This window comes from Hyperolius riggenbachi, chromosome 8, assembly GCF_040937935.1.
Source record: "Hyperolius riggenbachi isolate aHypRig1 chromosome 8, aHypRig1.pri, whole genome shotgun sequence".
In the NCBI taxonomy this organism is placed as follows: Eukaryota; Metazoa; Chordata; class Amphibia; order Anura; family Hyperoliidae; genus Hyperolius; species Hyperolius riggenbachi.
In genome coordinates this window covers 67746583-67761645 of record NC_090653.1, presented here as the reverse complement: position 1 = coordinate 67761645, position 15063 = coordinate 67746583, and the positions used below count along the sequence as shown (strand labels likewise).

Sequence of the window (15063 nt, the reverse complement as noted above, 5' to 3'; positions counted from 1 at the left end):
TGGCGGCGGGAGCGTGTGCGGCCCGCTGGAGTGCGCGCAGCCTATCTGGATGAGAATGTTCGTCCAGATAGGCTTAAAGAGACACTGAAGCGAAAAAAAAATTATGATATTATGATTTATATGTGTAGTACAGCTAAGAAATGAAACATTAAGATCAGATATATCAGTCTAATTGTTTCCAGTACAGGAAGAGTTGAGAAACTCCAGTTGTTATCTCTATGCAAACAAGCTATTAAGCTTTCCGACTAAGTTAGTCGTGGAGAGGGCTGTTATCTGACTTTTATTATCTCAACTGTAATTGAACTGTTTACTTTTCCTCTGCCAGAGGAGAGTTCATTACTTCACAGACTGCTCTGAAAGACTCATTTTGAATGCTGAGTGTTGTGTAATCTGCACATATTATAGAATGATGCAATGTTAGAAAAAACACTATATATCTGAAAATAAAAGTATGAGAATATTTTCTTTGCTGCTAATCTTCTAGTAATTATTCATAGTACACAACCAATTCATTATATCATATATTTTTTTCGCTTCAGTGTCTCTTTAAGTGGTTAAAATATGTGCAAATAAACAAATAAGTACATTTTTTCCAAGGTAAAATGAGACAAATTACTTTTCTCCTAGGTTGCTGTCACTTACAGTAGGTAGTAGAAATCTGACAGAAGGGATAGGTTTTCATAGGGGAGTCTCAGCAAGGCTTTTATTCTTTATAAATATATTCCCTAAAAAGGTTTTAGCCTAATTTCACACCAGGACGTTGCGTTAGAGGGGGCGTTAAGGTCGCATAACGTCCCCCTAACGCAACGCCTGGTGGTGCTGGATCTGGACGTCAGAGTGAGCCGCGTTGTGCAGCTCACTCTGGCGTCCGTGATGCGTACTCTTGTGCGCATGCGGCATCACGTGGTCCCGCCGGCCAATCGCCACACAGAGCGGCCGCTCCAGGAAGTAAACACTGCACGTCACAACGTGCAGTGCATATTAATTAGCAAAGTGCCTGGCCGCTCTCCGCTCCTCCACAACATTACTGAGCATGTGCAAGCAGTCTAACGCGGCTCAGCCGCGTCTAAAGTACTGCATGCAGTACGTTGTCTTGTGACGCAGCGTTACAATGTAACGCAACGTGGGCACTGTGAACAGCCCCATTGATTTTTCATTACTGTGCGGTGGGCTGCGTTACAGGCTGCTCTAACGTGCGCCTGTAACGTCCCACTGTGAAAGCAGCCTTAAACAATGATGCTGGACAGCTTCCCTGCTCGCTACACAGTTTTTTGGCAGTTGGACAGAGCAACAGCCATTCACTAAGTGCTTTTGAAAATAAATAAATCCCTGAGAATCCCCTATGAAGAGATGGGCTAGTCCAAAACCTGTCACTTCTGTCAGATTTCTACTACCTACTGTAAGTGACAGCAACATAGGAGAAAAGTAATTTATGGCTCATTTTACTCTGGAAAATATGTACTTCTTATTTGTTTATGTTTGCACATATTTAACATTTTACAATTTTTCGCTATAGTGCCCCTTTAAGAATTAGTAATTAAAGTTTAAGAGTAAATGAGTTGGTTATTTTTCTTTTTTTAATTTATATTATAAATCTACAGTATATCGCATTAAAAACTCTTTTCTGTATTGTAGAATTCTGAATGTTTGCTACGATCACATGGGTCAGCCAATCATATGTAGGGAAACTTGTAATAACCCTACATATGATTGGTTGCTTGAAGTGATCATAGTGAAACTTCCCTTTGCAATACATCTATAAGTACCGCAATGTTCCAGCCCAGTCACAGTACTTTGCGTTATAGCTGTGAAATATTGACTCTCTCATGCAGGTTGAGACATCACAGGGACCCGTATCTCTGCTTCGGCTCAGGAACCCCTGGGGACACACAGAGTGGATTGGTCCGTGGAGAGACGGGTATGAAGTTTATGTTGCTGTCATGCAGATGATAAGCCATAAGAAGTGGCAGATTTTCCACTGGTTTGTTCTGTGTTCTCAGAGGGCTAGAGTGGCAGACAGTGACTGACCCGGAGCAGGCGGAGAATGTAGTCCTGGAGGATGGAGAATTCTGGTAAACATGTCAATTTAAAATGTCATCTCGTCCTGCCCAAGATGTACTATTCCCTACTAGTGAGCCTCAGATTAATATGAAGCCCCATCCCCCCATCATAGTTGAAGAGAGTGATAGATACTGCTAAAAACCAAGGCATTTAAACATTGAAACAATTATTACAAATGCTTAAATAAAGGAGCTGATAATGTGGAAAAATAATCAGAAGATGCAGTATGTCTAAAATAAAAAGTTTCCTTAAAATGTTCCCCCCCCCCCCCCCAGGCAAACCAATCCTCTGCAGATTAATTTTTGGTGACTGGCCAATCAATATCCTCGATCACGCTCCTGTCGCTGGGAGCGTCAGGGCCGGGCCGAGGCATAGGCTGGAGAGGCTCCAGCCTCAGGGCGCAGTATAGGAGGGGGCGCACAATTCATTCAGCTGTCATTCCTAATTGTGTATGAAGCAGAAAGAAATAAGAAAAGGGGATACATAGCAGTGACTGCAAGCCAGATAACTAGATATTAAGGTGTTGGGGAGGTTGTGGGCCCTGTGGCCCTCTTAGTCTAATAGCAATCAGTGTGTGACGGCTGGGGTGGGAGGGATGGAGGGGCACACTTTGGTGTCTCAGCCTTGGGTGCTGGAGGACCTTGTCCCTGCTCTGGGGAGCGTCCTACGAAAAAATCTGTTAGTGAAACTGTTTTTTTTGGGGGGGGGGGAGGAGAGAGAAGGGTCAGTTTAGGTTCACTTTAAAGAAAACCTGTAAGGGCCTAAGCCCACTGAGTCCGCTTTCCAGTTACACATCAGATGCTGAAAAGCGGGCAGAAGCGGACACAACCGCATTAGTGGGCTCAGGTCCTAATGAAAAATACTGTCCCTGGTGGGTACTTACCTCGGCAGGGGGAATACTCTTCATCCTAATGAGGCTTCCCCTGTCCTCTTCACTTTGGGAATCCAGCGCTGCCAGCTGCTAAAGAAAAAAAAAACTTGTGGCTGCTGCCGGTGTACACATGCGCAGTAGAGGCTGGCCGCTCTGGTTCTGAAGGAAATAGCCGGGCCAGTTGGGTCTGCTCTACTGCGCAAACACAAGGTGTCTACGCCTACGCAGTAGAGCAGACCTGATTGGGCTCAGCTATTTTCACCGGAGCCTGAGCGGGGAGCCGCCAGTACGCAAGTGTGCATGCCGACAAGCTCCTGACAAAGATCTTAGGGGGGATCCCAGCGCTGGATTCCCTCCACCGAGGAGGATGGGGAAAGCCTCTTTAGGATCCAGAGACTTCCCCCTCTCGAGGTAAGTACCCCCCAAGGGCACTGTTTTTCCTTACAAGTTCACTTTAATTGATTAAATGAAAATGGCTGTTAACTATGGATTAGACAACTTATTAATTTATATAAATCAGCTTGCTGAGGGCTAAAAGTAAAAAAAATTACTATCACTTCTCTTATGTTGTCATCTTATATGACAGTCCCTCAGAGGGGCTGACAATCTAACCCCTACCATAGTCAACCATTGCCTTATGTTAGGATTGTGCAGTGTTTACACCAGTAGTGGATCAAATATATGAGCCACTGTGCCATCTATGACATGTCTGCTGTTCATACAATGTCTAGAAAAACTGTGCAGGACGGAACTTTGATTCTGTTGCTTTAACGGACTCAATAGACATATCAGCCGACTTCCGGCTTGTAGCCCCACCCACCTGAAAACGCCACTCTGTATTCTCTATCTCGATAGAGAAAAAAGAATAGCATTTTTTTCCCCAAGGAGGGTCGGCCACCCGCAGAAGCCGGATGATACGAGGGCTTTTGGGAAGTCTTCGGGGGACAAGACACTGCAGGTAATTATAACGTTCCCTTAGGCTAGATTCACACCAGCAACCAGCGTTATAGTTGCAGTGCGAACGGATGAAGTGAAATATAGGCGTCAGAGATCTACACGGTAATGTACCTTTTGGCAGAAAGCCAAACTATGAGTGAGACTCTCTAGTGCTCACTTCCTGTGGCTGAAATACAAATTGCATGGAAGTGTAATGAAAAAATACACTTCAGCGCATGTGTGACATAACAATAGTGACTGTGGGGGGCCCGCTCCTCCCCCTTCTGCAGAGTAGGCTCAGTGGAGCAGTTAAAGGGGCACTATGGCGAAAAATTGTAAATTTAAATTATGTGCAAACATAGACAAATAAGAAGTATGTTTTTTTCCCAGAGTAAAATGAGCCATAAATTACTTTTCTTCTATGTTGCTGTCACTTACAGTAGGTAGTAGAAATCTGACAGAAGTGACAGGTTTTGTACTAGTCCATCTCTTCATAGGGGATTCTCAGCAAGGCTTTATTCTTTATAAAGATATTTTCAAAAAAGGATTTAAACAATGATGTTGGCCAGCTTCCCTGCTTGCTACACAGTTTTTGGCAGTTGTTGGACAGAGCAACTGCCATTCACTAAGTGCTTTTGAAAATAAATAAATCCCAGAGATTCCTCCATGAAGAGATGGACTAGTTTAAAACCTGTCACTTCTGTCAGATGTCTACTACCTACTGTAAGTGACAGCAACACAGGAGAAAAGTAATTTATGGCTCATTTTACTCTGGAAAAAATGTACTTCTTATTTGTTTATGTTTGCACATATTTTACATTTTTCGCCAGTGTCCCTTTAATATTTACCTGCTCCAGTGCTGCTACAGGTTTTCTCTGATTTTCCTGACTGCATTCCCCATGCTGCATACCTCTGGCTCCCAATGCATGTCATGTGATCGGGAGCTGGAGGTATTGAGTGTGCAGCTGCTGGAAAGAATAGAAGAGACACGGTGCAGCACTGGAGCAGGTAACTATAACACTGATGCACTTTGCTACTCTGCTATGGAGGTTGCTGGTATTGGAGGTAAGGTGTGTAGCTTTGTGTGTTTCACCTGCCACTCTCGAGGGTAATATAAAATGGCAAGGAGGGCTGCATTCGGCCTGCAGGCCTTAAGTTTAACACCTGTGCTCCAGAGGCTTCTCTGATCCTTTTTGAGCCCACCAAAGTAAGCGTGCTGAAATAATGTTTGTTATTAATGTTGCAATTTATATAGCCACACTCAAAGTTTCTAAAGAAAAGTGGAATTTCCCTTTACATAAAAGGTGAACTTCAACCTGCATGATGGTGTGGCAAGTACCTATGTACTATAACTTCCTTCCTTCCTGGTTTAGTCTTTTACTAAATACTGCTACTTGTAGACACACACACAAGCTGGTAACATAATGTACACAAGGTGGAATGTTATCTCTTACGTAGGATGTCCAGGCACAGAAAATGACTTGTACAGCATTTAGCAAAGTTAAATTATCCAGACTAAAATCCAGTTTTATGAAGTGAAACTTTATAAGATCTTAAAATTAATTTCTCTGAAGACTGCATTTCATACATACGGTGTAATGGTCTCTAACACCAGATACTTTTTCTGTAGCTTGTGAACAAGCAGGTTAGGGCTATACATTATAGCCATAGCTTACCTGCAGGGGCGTATCTACAGGGGTGCAGGGATGGTATGTGCCATGGGCGCTTCTTACTACTGGTGGCGCTGCTCTATAATAGCATCCTTGGTGTTCTCCTTGCAGATAATAGTTATTATCTGGGGGACTTTCTGCTGCCTGGTTACATCTTTTAGGGGAACAAGCTACCGAACTGTTATTTGGGGGATATGCATAGGCTTACCTATTGCGTTGCTCCATTCTTGCATGTCATGCTTCACTTCAACTTTCACACAACCAATTAAACCAAGACTACATGTTAAGATATTTGGAGAATGCACCCCCTGCCCCTCCCATGTTAACATATTTGGAGGACAAGACCCCTGCCCCTCCCCAGTGGTTGTCATAGGTGCAGTGTTCCCTAGATATGCCTCTGCTTGTTTGTGTCTGATTATATTTAGTGCTGCTATAGGGGTGAGTCCTTCAATTAGCACTTACTATTTAGAAAATATACGTTTTTAAGGGTGCAAAGGGTTAACATGGACATGTACTGTTTGATTGCATCACAACTCTTTAGCACCTCCCCTATAGTCCCTAGGGAACAAGCATACTTTCAGTTACATGTAAGTAATTTTGTAAACTGTCCATACACTCTAAATGTAACAGCATCACTACATTGCCAAGCTGACTGGGAATCTGATTAATATTATGTCTGTTGATGCAGGATCGCAGTTGTGGACTTTCAAGACAACTTTCAGTTTCTAGAAGTCTGTCACTTGGGGCCGCAGAGCATTCTGCAGACTGGTGGAGCTGCCAAACCCTGGGACTATGTGACCTATGAAGGGCGTTGGGTGAAAGGACTGTCAGCAGGGGGAAGTCTGACAAGCAGTGGTAATTAAACAATTGATTCTACTGTATCTTAGCGCCCACATGTTCTGCAGCGCTGTACAGAGTGTATTGTCTTGTCACTTATCTGTCCCTCAGAGGGGCTCACAATCTAATCTGTACCATAGTCATATGTCTATGTATGTATCATGTAGTTATGTATAATAGTCCAGGGCCAATTTAGGCCGAAGCCAAACATCTATATGTTTTTGGGGTATTGGGAGGAAACCCAAGTGCCCAGAGGAAACCCACACATAGACATACAAACTTCGTGCAGATAATGCATAGTATAGTATTTTTCATAAAACAGCTAGCTATGACAATAGAGGTAAGACTATGATGTAATACACTGGGACAGTGAGTGAAGGCAGCTTAGTGATGCTCTTTATCAGCTAATTGTACCCTAAGCACATGCCTGTGTGGGCCATTTTTAATTAAAAAAATAATCTAAGAGATAAAATTGCTCTTTAGCATTACTGCAGGAGATTCTTAAAAATGGACCTCCAGTGTACATCACAAATTCACTGGGTCCTCTTCTCATATAAAGTTAGGGGGCGAGGCTACACCCCAGAAGAGAACATCATATAGAAACATTAGTGCATAATATCTAAATTTAGAACATGAACTTTTCAGGTAGCACTGAAGGGGATAAGACAAGAGACAAGACAAATAACATTTATATCGGGCTTTTCTCCTGGCAGACTCAAAGCGCCAGAGCTGCAGCCACTAGGACGCGCTCTATAGGCAGTAGCAGTGTTAGGGAACCTTGCCTAAGGTCTCCTACTGAATAGTGGCTGGCTTACTGAACAGGCAGAGCCGAGATTCGATAAGCCTCTGTGCTTACTGTACTCCCTACAGCCATGGTAGTGTTTCTGCAGTCTATTCACAGCTGCTGATAAGAACCAATTAGACACTTTGATCTGGCTAAACAAACATGGAACACAGTAGATTTCTTCAGCAAACTACAGTATATGTGGAATAAAGACTTCTCATTGTGTGCTGTGCTAGAGTTCAGGTCTGCTGGAAGATGGGTGGATGAAAGCACTAATCCCCTAGCACCTGTGGGTGCGGTTCAGAGGGGTAAGGTACTTCTGGCCTTTAGGGTGATACTCAGGGGGACTAAAATAACATTTTAAATGCTCTATAAGTAAACGTATCTTTTCATCTCGAGTTTTCTTTACCATGCAGATTATTATTGGATGAATCCTCAGTTTTCATTCACCCTCTCAGTCAGTGATGACATCCCCTCAGAGCAATGCCCATCCTGCTGCTTTATTGTATCCGTCATGCAGAAACACCAGAGGCTCCGAAGGGCAGGACATGTGCGCGTGGCCTGTCATATATACAAGGTAGTGTATGTAATACACAGTACAGGGCCATGACCAGAGAGATTTTCTGTGACAATAAACCTCATGTACAGCCCTCTTTACAGACTATGACAGAGTAGTATAATTGCATGTGTAAAAGCTTCTGTTGTCTCTAAAGGATTACATTTATGGCCTGACTATGTTGAGTCTCATTTACAGGAAATGGAAGAAACCAAAAATAAATGGGGCAGTTGTCCATAAGAGCCATTTACACATTATTAGTGAGTGTGGCTGATTCCGTTCTGCACATGTGAGCAGATAAAGCATTGGCAGAACACCTGATCTTTGGAATAATGTAACAAGTTCAGCACAGGTGAAACTGCTTCTACCGGGGGGGGGGGGGGGCAATGATGCAGCTCAGGCAGCCTATAGTATTGTATAGGTGTCCCAGACGTGACAGCTTGGTCTGCGGCCAGGGGAAGGGGGTATAGAAGAGGTCGTAGCAGTTGGCAATATAAGTGGTCAAATGACCCTCGTGCAACAGGATCTTCTGCCAGTCTTCATGTGGCTGATACATTGGTCTACCGTAGTGAAACAGTATCATTAGATGAATAGCATCTATAAAGGGGTAGAGAAGGTGGTAGAGTGTGTGTGTGTGTGTGTGTGTGTGGGGGGGGGGGGGGGGGGGGGGGCGGAGGGGTAGGGGGTAGAGGTAAGGAAAGGTAACTATATCTATTACAAAAAGTCAACCAAGAAACTTATGAACAAAGACAGTACGTGAGTCACGATGGTCAGATATCCTGAATAACAGTTTCTAGAGTATCATACCAAAGGTTAAGGCAGGTTAAAAGTAGTATGAAGGACCTAATGGATACATAGTCCGTAAAGTTGGTATGTAAAAGGTGGGAGAGGGTTGTAGAGGCTGCGTCTCTGAGGAGATCAAGGCAGTGAGATGTATCCAGGTTCCTCTCTGATAGTATGATTGATACATATGTGGGTGTGCTCCATCCATTTTAACACCAAACACAGTTGTGCCAAAACCATCTTAGCCCAAAAAATGCAGATGCCGAGATTACACAGCATTAATGTAATTTTTGGTGTTTATTTTGGAGTCTGGTTGTGTTGTTATGGATGGTGCTGGACTTTTTCAACAGATGAGTACACTGGCCCTTTTAATATTTGGTGTTGGGGTAGGATATGGTTAACTGGTGTTGGTGGTGAGATGCTAGGATATGGGTAGGATAGATTTTTTTTAAAAGAGACCCTGTATTATTTACCCAGTAGTATTAGTGTTTAACATTAGCAGAATTCTAATGAGAGGGGGATAGCTTGGACAATAATAGTAGATATGGAGCTCAGATCCAGTCATCAGCTTTTGCCTATATGACACACTATACTGCAGCACACTGAAAACTCCCATTCCCAAACTAATGCACATTTTAGTCCCAGAGGGCCATTAAAGTAAAAAACAACAAACTAGGTATCTTTCAATTTGGGTGTCCAGTATCAGAAGTGTCAGTAAGCCTAAGGGCCCATTTCCACGACAGGTGATTCGCTGTGTCTCCCCGTATGCAAATTCAGACAGGAAAACGTAGTAGTCTACTGAAATCAATGGGCTTTCGTACAATTCGCATGCGGGTGAAAATCAGAAGGCGTGCAGCAAAAGAAAAAAAGGTGGAGAGCGCATGCAAATCCCTATAGCTAGAGATATTCGGATGTGTCTCACATCACAGCTGTTCCAGCATCACGTCTCGCAAGACATGTATAGCCCAGGGCCCCTATTCAATTATCTTTTTCTCCTGAGTTTTCTCCTAGGTGATATTGTTACACCTTGTCAATTTAATGCCTTTTTAGCCACCAGCAAGCAAGAAAAAAAATAAAGACTGAAAATAATTTTGATGCTTTTTAACTCTCATTTTGCTACTTTTTTGTAATTGCAAAGTGCCGGAAAACTATTTTAAAGAGAACCCGAGGTGGGTTTGAAGAATATTATCTGCATACAGAGGCTGGATCTGCCTATACAGCCCAGCCTCTCCTGCTATCCCAAACCCCCCTAAGGTCCCCCTGCACTCTGCAATCCCTCATAAATCACAGCCACGCTGCTGACAAACAGCTTGTCAGAGCTGGCTGTGTTTATCTCTAAAGTGTCAGTCTGCTGCTCTCCCCGCCTCCTGCAGAACTCCAGTCCCCGCCTGCATCCCTTCCCTCCCTGCTGATTGGAGGGAAGGGACGGGGGCAGGGACCAGAGCTATGCAGGAGGCGGGGGAGCAGCTGAGACTGACACTACAGATGTAAACACAGCCTCACAACAGGGCTGTGATTTATGAGGGATTGCAGAGTGCAGGGGGACCTTAGTGGGGTTTGGGATAGCAACAGAGGCTGGGCTGTATAGGCAGATCCAGCCTCTGTGTGCAGATAACATTCTTTAAACACACCTCGGGTTCTCTTTAAAGAGAAAGATTAAAAATTATCAGGAAAAAGTTTCATTGAATAAGGGCCCAGAAGTTCAGGTAACAAATTATAATTAATTTCCATGTCAAAATTGGAGTTATTAAGATTAAATTAGCTTAATATAACAATAAATATACACTTACACACCGTATCAGTTCAACTGTATAATTATATATTGTATAAATAATACATTGTTGCGTTCCGATCGCACGGCCATCTGCACGTCATGATGTGAACGAGGTCTTAAGCTTCTTGTGTCCACCAACAGTATTATATTCCAGTGTTCTCCCCAGGCTCTTTTAGCCGAGTGCTCCGACCGGCTAGTTTTGGTGAGCACCCGGCTGTCATCGGCTCACCTCCTCCTATGCTGTAAGCAGAGTTGCGCACAGAAGCACTGGCCCTGCATTCTCTCATCTCACTCCACCCGGCTACTACCTCATGCCACCCAGCTGGAAAACATTTCTGGGGAGAACACTGTATTTTTATTTCAGAATGTGTCTTTGTTATGCAGGCAGATGACAGCCATGCGTATCTGTTTAAAGAAAGACTACGTTCCTCTCAGCCCCTCCTGAGCGTTGGACCTTATGAGAATCATCGAGAAGTGGTAATCTGCTCCAGCCTGCCTCCTGGTCGCTATGTCATCATCCCATCCCTGGAGCAGGAGAGCGATGAGGGGGAGTTTCTGGTCAGAGTCCTGACTGAGAAGGGAAGCTCTTCAAGGTAACTAGATGTAGCAGCCACAGCATCACCATTTTGCTTTACCCATCTGTCAGATCCCATCTTCAGCCTCTTGCTAACTGAAAGAACCATCTCAGTATTAAAAAGATTAAAGAGAATCTGTACTGAGAAAAATTATTTAAAATAAACACGAGGTAACTTCAAATGAACATTACATAGTTACCTTGCCATCAGTTCCTCTCAAAAACTCACCATTTTCTGCTGACAGTGATCCCTTCCAGTTCTGACAACATTTTGTCAGAACTGAAATATATCTGTAATGATCGCTGCTGCAGCAGGTGTTGCTGGAAGTAGTAGTGCTGCAGCTCAGGCAGTTCTGATCTTTTTCCATGCAAGCTGCATAGCTTTGTCTGCCTTTCCCTGCTGTCAGCTTGTGACTGATTATCATTCACCTGTGTGGGAATCTGTATGTCTGCTCCCATTGGATGACCTCAGTATAAAGATCTGCTTCCTGCAGGGTTTCCTTGGGTTTTTATAGCTTCAGTGTAAGCTAGTCTTGCTGTCGCTTCAGCCCCGATCGTGTTTCTTGTTCTAAAAGATACTTTGCTGGTTTTGCATCATATATTGGTTCATTGCCCATATATATGCATACCAGCACGTTTATTATTTTCCTTGTATTCGTGTTACGTTGATACATCAGTGTCGCTGATGTATACGTACACGAACTGTTTATATCCTGTGTGCAGTTAGTCAGCTTTCCAGCACGTTTTGGTAGTTTGCGCGTATCGTGAGCACCCGTGCTGAGCTAGTATCCTGCTCCTGGTCCTGTTCGTGGATTGCGTTCATCTCTGCGAGGAGATAACGAATCCTTCTGAATCCTGTCCTGTTACCGTTTGTGGATTGCGTTCATCTCTGCGAAGAGATAACGAATCCTTCTGAATCCTGTTCTGTTACTGTTTGTGGATTGCGTTCATCTCTGCGAAGAGATAACGAATCCTTCTGAATCCTGTTCTGTTACCGTTTGTGGATTGCGTTCATCTCTGCGAAGAGATAGCGAATCCTTCTGAGTCCTGTTCCCTGTATTACTCCAGTCCTAGTCAGCGTTCCTGCTTATGTCATATATCGGTTCATTGCCGATATATACATATGTTAGTCAGACGTTACAAATAGTTTCATTGATAGCTGTAATTGTAATACGCTAGGAATACATACTTATTGTATATTTGTCTGTGTTACGTTCATCTATCTTGATCCTGCTATTTCCTGACTATCCTGTCCTGTCTTTGTGAGGCACGCCATCGCCGCAACGCATTGGCTGCCTCATTCCAGTCTGTGTTATTGTGGACGCTTGCTGTCACTAAGTAGTGGCTAGTTTAGCAAGCGTTCATTCTGTTTACCTGTCCTGATCTCCTCAGTTCTGGTTTGTGCGCTCAGCGCTACTTTGCGCTGAGACGTTATAGCGAAAGCATTGTTTGTGGCTGTCAGATCTGCACCGGCTCTGTGCGCCACAATCTCCTGTTGGAGTCAGTCCTCTCCTCCACTATACTACTTACAATATCAGTTGCTGTCGGTTATATATCAGTTGCTGTCAGTTACAGCTGAGAGGAGAACTGATGTGTCCATGTTTCCCTATGGCTTAAGTGGGCGATGTTACAGTTTAACTGTGTGCTGACCAGAAAGCTGTTAAGGTGTAATGGCCATTTTCCAAATGGAGGACGGAGAAATCCATTGATCACAGTCAGGGGTGAGCCTGGGGTGCCTGGCACCTGGGTGCAAGATTTTCTCTGGCGCCTATGAGAGTGGTTAAATTAACCACGCCCAACCACATAACCACACCCATGTCCTTCCTAATCACATCCACACCTTCCACCTCTTTACGCATGCATGTGATACCCCATTCCTACCCCTCTTCCATGGGCTTGCTCCTGGCTGGCTTTGGCTTCCTGCGAGTCTGCTAGTCTCTGGACTGACTCAGGCTGAGAGGCTCTGCGAGTGCGACGCAGTCACACACTGCGTATTTATGGCTGCCTGCGGCCACCCTACTCTCGCTCGCTGACGTCGGCTCCTCCCCCCTGCCAAGCCCAAGGTGGGCTGCCTGTATCTTTCCCGTTGCGCCACACAGCCTGCCAGTGTTGCCAACCTTTCACGTTATTTTTTACTGACAAATACCTAAAAATTTACTGACAAAAGATTATTTTTACTGACAAAAATTCCCCACTAAATGCACATAAGAGACAGCTTTTCCCCATGTAAATGCACATAACGAGAGACTGCTTTTCCCCATGTAAATGCACATAACGAGAGACTGCTTTTCCCCATGTAAATGCACATAACGAGAGACTGCTTTTCCCCATGTAAATGCACATAACGAGAGACTGCTTTTCACCAGCAAATGCACATAACGAGAGACTGCTTTTCACCAGCAAATGCACATAACGAGAGACTGCTTTTCACCAGCAAATGCACATAACAAGAGACTGCTTTTCACCAGCAAATGCACATAACAAGAGACTGCTTTTCACCAGCAAATGCACATAACAAGAGACTGCTTTTCACCAGCAAATGCACATAACAAGAGACTGCTTTTCACCAGCAAATGCACATAACAAGAGACTGCTTTTCACCAGCAAATGCACATAACAAGAGACTGCTTTTCACCAGCAAATTCACATAACAAGAGACTGCTTTTCACCAGCAAATGCACATAATGACAAACAGCCAGTGTCCCCAGGATATGTAGCCAGGGGGTATATGTGCCCGGGATATGTAGCCAGGGGGTATATGTGCCCGGGATAGGTAGCCAAGGGGTATATGTGCCCGGGATAGGTAGCCAGGGGGTATATGTGCCCGGGATATGTAGCCAGGGGGTATATGTGCCCGGGATAGGTAGCCAGGGGGTATATGTGCCCGGGATAGGTAGCCAGGGGGTATATGTGCCCGGGATAGGTAGCCAGGGGGTATATGTGCCCGGGATAGGTAGCCAGGGGGTATATGTGCCCGGGATAGGTAGCCAGGGGGTATATGTGCCCGGGATAGGTAGCCAGGGGGTATATGTACCCGGGATAGGTAGCCAGGGGGTATATGTGCCCGGGATAGGTAGCCAGGGGGTATATGTGCCCGGGATAGGTAGCCAGGGGGTATATGTGCCCAGGATAGGTAGCCAGGGGGTATATGTGCCCAGGATAGGTAGCCAGGGGGTATATGTGCCCAGGATAGGTAGCCAGGGGGTATATGTGTCCAGGATAGGTAGCCAGGGGGTATATGTGCCCAGGATAGGTAGCCAGGGGGTATATGTGCCCAGGATAGGTAGCCAGGGGGTATATGTGCCCAGGATAGGTAGCCAGGGGGTATATGTGCCCGGGATATGTAGCCAGGGGGTATATGTGCCCGGGATATGTAGCCAGGGGGTATATGTGCCCGGGATATGTAACCAGGGGGTATATGTACCCGGGATAGGTAGCCAGGGGGTATATGTGCCCGGGATAGGTAGCCAGGGGGTATATGTGCCCGGGATATGTAGCCAGGGGGTATATGTGCCCGGGATAGGTAGCCAGGGGGTATATGTGCCCAGGATAGGTAGCCAGGGGGTATATGTGCCCAGAATAGGTAGCCAGGGGGTATATGTGCCCAGGATAGGTAGCCAGGGGGTATATGTGCCCAGGATAGGTAGCCAGGGGGTATATGTGCCCGGGATAGGTAGCCAGGGGGTATATGTGCCCGGGATAGGTAGCCAGGGGGTATATGTGCCCGGGATAGGTAGCCAGGGGGTATATGTGCCCGGGATAGGTAGCCAGGGGGTATATGTGCCCGGGATAGGTAGCCAGGGGGTATATGTGCCCGGGATAGGTAGCCAGGGGGTATATGTGCCCGGGATAGGTAGCCAGGGGGTATATGTGCCCGGGATAGGTAGCCAGGGGGTATATGTGCCCGGGATAGGTAGCCAGGGGGTATATGTGCCCGGGATAGGTAGCCAGGGGGTATATGTGCCCGGGATAGGTAGCCAGGGGGTATATGTGCCCGGGATAGGTAGCCAGGGGGTATATGTGCCCGGGATAGGTAGCCAGGGGGTATATGTGCCCGGGATAGGTAGCCAGGGGGTATATGTGCCCGGGATAGGTAGCCAGGGGGTATATGTGCCCGGGATAGGTAGCCAGGGGGTATATGTGCCCGGGATAGGTAGCCAGGGGGTATATGTGCCCGGGATAGGTAGCCAGGGGGTATATGTGCCCGGGATAGGTAG

The 15063-nt window shown here is 45.4% G+C and overlaps 1 protein-coding gene across 2 annotated transcripts in view; it reads left to right on the top strand.

The window, feature by feature from the left end:
- CAPN12 (calpain 12) overlaps nucleotides 1–15063 on the top strand; it is a 93671-nt gene that overhangs the window by 35954 nt on the left and 42654 nt on the right. For both annotated transcript variants that reach the window (XM_068250599.1, XM_068250598.1), the window contains exons 8-12: nucleotides 1833–1918; nucleotides 2001–2072; nucleotides 6227–6393; nucleotides 7576–7736; nucleotides 10657–10865. In XM_068250599.1, coding sequence (XP_068106700.1) covers nucleotides 1833–1918; nucleotides 2001–2072; nucleotides 6227–6393; nucleotides 7576–7736; nucleotides 10657–10865 — 695 coding nt within the window. The remainder of the gene's footprint in view (nucleotides 1–1832; nucleotides 1919–2000; nucleotides 2073–6226; nucleotides 6394–7575; nucleotides 7737–10656; nucleotides 10866–15063) is intronic.